The sequence below is a fragment of the Bufo gargarizans genome, chromosome 5 (genome assembly GCF_014858855.1).
Source record: "Bufo gargarizans isolate SCDJY-AF-19 chromosome 5, ASM1485885v1, whole genome shotgun sequence".
NCBI classification, from domain to species: Eukaryota; Metazoa; Chordata; class Amphibia; order Anura; family Bufonidae; genus Bufo; species Bufo gargarizans.
In genome coordinates, this window is record NC_058084.1 from 316,950,814 (window position 1) to 316,954,456 (window position 3,643).

The following is a 3,643-nucleotide window of genomic DNA, read 5'->3' on the forward strand; positions in this document are numbered from 1 at the left end:
CTGGCTATACCCTCAGTGTAGGTGCTGGTTTTTGATGCATTTTTTGAGCCAAAGCCAGGAGTGGATACAGCAGGAAGGAGAAGTCCTTCTCTTAAGTTTGCACTCACACTTGGATTTGGCTATAAAAAAAAGGAAATACTGTCTGGAAAAACGGCATGTGTGATCGAAGGCTTAAAACAAGACGCCAGAGAAAGTAGAGCAGCGCTGCCAGTGCCTGGGAGGCGCCATCTGTGAGGGGAGGAGGACGCTTCCTGCCTGTTGCTGAGAGGAAGTTTCTCAGTACATGCTGCTGTGCACGGACACTACAGCCCGGGGTGGAGGAGCAGTGATGCCAGTGAGGCTGGGGGCGCGGGGCTAGAGCTCACCCACGGGACATGGCGGCTCTCTGCCCCCTTCGCGCACAGTGATACACATGCCCCACACGGAGATGCCGAGCCTGCGCCCGCTGGTCGCGCTGCCCGCCGAGGAGAACATTGCTGCGTGTGAGCCGAGCACTTAGCGCCTCCGGACTGGACCGCCACTATGAACGACCATGACTGGGAGGAGGAAGGAGCCGCCACAAGTGCCCTGGCAGCACCGGAGGGCACCGCCGGCCCCTGCCCACCGCAGGCAGGGGCCCCCGGAGAGTTACTGAAGGGGCTGAGCGCCCTGCAGCTGGCGGAGCCCCGGTATAACGACGGGAGGCGGAGGCCCCCTCTGGTGCGCACTCATGTGGACACCAGGTACCCGGAGCCCCTGGCCACAGAGCTGTCTCCCCGCAGGAGGGCACGCTCCCTGCCCTGGAACTCCATCCCGGAGGTAGATGTGGAGGACGAGGGGGACGCCCTCATGTGCTGCTGTAAGCTGAAGAAGAAGGTGCAGTTTGCGGACTCCCTCGGCTTATGCCTGGCCAGTATCAAGCACTTTCTGCCCTCTGAGGAGCCCCTGGTGCCCCAGGCTGTACTGGCCAGGCTGCAGAGTTACCCCCCAACCGTGCCAAAGCCAGAGCTTCATCTGCTGGAGGGCATGTGCTTTTCTGAGTGCCCCATCCCTGAGGACCTGCTGGCAAGGCTGGAGGAGCAGAGGGTCTGTCTGGAGCAGGTGTCCGCCTCCACTTTGGGGGTAAATGGGTACATCTTGGTGAAGGACCCAGGAGACAATGCCCAGGTGAAAGTCCGCTACACCTTTAATAAGTGGTTGTCTTTCCTGGACTGCCCAGCAACTGCTGCCCAGCAATGTACTGGCCCTGGCGCCCAGCGCTTCCACTTTAACCTGTGTTACCCACCCTTTGCCTCTCTCATTCACTTTGCTGTATGCTTTACTACAGGCAACGGGCAAGAGATCTGGGACAACAACCAGGGGGTGAACTACTCAGTCAGCTGCCAGCAGAACCAGCCCCCCGATGTCCAGCCCGCAAGCCCCGAGCCGGAGGAGTTCGAGGGCCTCCGGCTCTGGTAGCACCCAGCTGAAGGGCACCTTTTACACGTATTGGCTGGCAGACGCTTTGTTTCCCTCAATGCAGCACCATATGACCGAGAACTGCCCCCCGCTTCCTGGCAATGTGTGCGGAGCGGTTGTGAAATGGAGCACACAGTACGGTTTTCTAGCAGCAGCACAAGGTTATAAGGGAGACGGAGGATTTTCTCACCTGATGGCGGCCTGTGACAATGACACATTATCTGCCGGGGACAGTAGGGACATTGTTTCCTTGTGTAACATCTCTGCTTAGGACGGGGTTAATTCTACCCTCTCTGACAGTGACTTCCAAAACGTGATGAAATTGCGCACATAATATTCTGTAGATCTGCTAATCGACAATCATGTCATGCAATGGGCAGTCACTAATCAATAAGGCCACTTGGCATATCAAAGGGAAGTTAACCCATTTATTTCCTCTCTAGCGACAATCCTGCTTCTCAGAACGAGGAAAATGAATCTCTGGCCACGAGAGAGTTAGAAAGGCATCTGTCAGCAGTTTCGTACCTATGAAGCTGGCTGACCAGTTGGCAGCTGAAGGCATCTGTGTTACAGAGAAAAATGATATTTTAATATATGCAAATGAGCCTCTAAGAGCAACGGGTTGTTGCCATTACTCCTAGAGACTCTGCTCTCTCTGCGACTTCTGCGTCCTCTCCGCTTTGACAGGGCCCGGTGTCATCACATTTACACTGCCTGGACCTGTCCATAAAAGTGCAGGGGGCACAGCAGTTGCAGAGAAAGCAGAGCTTCTAGGTGTAAAGGATAACCCCCTCTAGTGGCTCATTTGCATATATTAGGCTACTTTCGCATATGCGTTTTGCTTTCCGGTTTGAGACCCGGCAGAGGATCTCAAAACCAGAGCAAATCGCTTCAGTTCAATTTAATACATTCAGATGCGGTTGTATTAAATCGAAACTGAGCAAACTGGATCAATGGGTCCTGGATCCGTTTTTATATCCGAAAAAAAAAAACGTATCCGGCACCATTGACTTACATTATCGTTGGTGCCAGATCCAGTTTGTTCAGTTTCGCAGACCAGACACAAAACCGCAGCTGATGCGTCCTGCTCTGGTTTGTTCTATTTTGTCCCCATTGATAACGATCGGCGACAAAATGAAAGCCTTTTGCCCCAAGTTTTGAGATCCTCTACCCGATATCAAAAGCGGAATGTGAGGCCTTAAAGCATAATATTTTTCAGCAATGCGGGCACATATCAACATGGGACCTACAGAGATACCGTCAGCTGCCAAGCGCACATTTAACAGGCACAAAACTGCTGACAGATGCCCTTTAAAACTTTATTCTGCAGTGTGGGAAGGACAGCCAATATCGCCACCGGTACTGCCCCTACAGGGGGATCGCCCAGCTTTCCTAGACTCCGGAAAAGGGGCAGAACTATGGGGCGATAACTGTATGGGCAGAATTGCCTTTCTGGGCTAGGAAAAGCTGGCTGACATGGGAAGGGTCCTGGCGGCCATATTTGCTGTCCCCTGGAAGGGACGTATGGAGGATCAAGCACTTTGCTCTTTAACCATGGCTTCCAATGAGATATAAAATAACAGCTCCTCACAACCTGCAAAAGTTGTAGGCTGTTATGGCACGCTGGGACTTGTAGTGTCCCAGAGGTTGCGGAGCAGGGATAAACGTATATTTCGACTGTAGAGGAGAGGCTTGCACAGTGGAGTCATTGTATGCACTTTACAGGGTTTCTATGCACTTTTTACATGATTAAAGTCCTGCTTCTCCTGCGCTGTCGTACACTTCAGTGTCTGTGCTTTCCCATCGGTGCTGGTAGCAGTGTAACTATTTACAGGCTGTGGAGCTGCACTCCATAAAGCTGCCAAGTCTTCATTACTAAATCATGACTTGTAGTGCCTCTCCCAGCTCCAAAACAGGAGAGTGCGATCTGCAGCGTTTGCCTTGATTTATGGCTTTTGCTGTGTCAACGGCAGCCGTACTGTTATATAAGAAAAAATGTGCCTTCTGCTGTAAATCCTACATCTTACAAGTCTCCTCGGGGGTCCTGAATACATGCACTCTACATTAAGGGGTTGCCCAGTGTATATTGCTATCTGCAAATGGGCTGGGAACAGAACATCATGGGGCAGTATTAAACTACTGATCATTTTATGTTTCCATGAAGGTCCCCTGACCTGAATATGACGCAGGGAACATAGCCGCTGCT

At 52.3% G+C, this 3,643-nt stretch overlaps 1 protein-coding gene across 1 annotated transcript; it reads left to right on the forward strand.

Moving 5' to 3' along the window:
* Positions 1-254: 254 nt before the first annotated feature.
* Positions 255-3,206, forward strand: PPP1R3G (protein phosphatase 1 regulatory subunit 3G). Its single transcript, XM_044293226.1, has one exon. The coding sequence runs from the start codon at positions 523-525 to the stop codon at positions 1,435-1,437; it is 915 nt and encodes a 304-aa protein (XP_044149161.1). The 5' UTR covers positions 255-522; the 3' UTR covers positions 1,438-3,206.
* Positions 3,207-3,643: the final 437 nt, after the last annotated feature.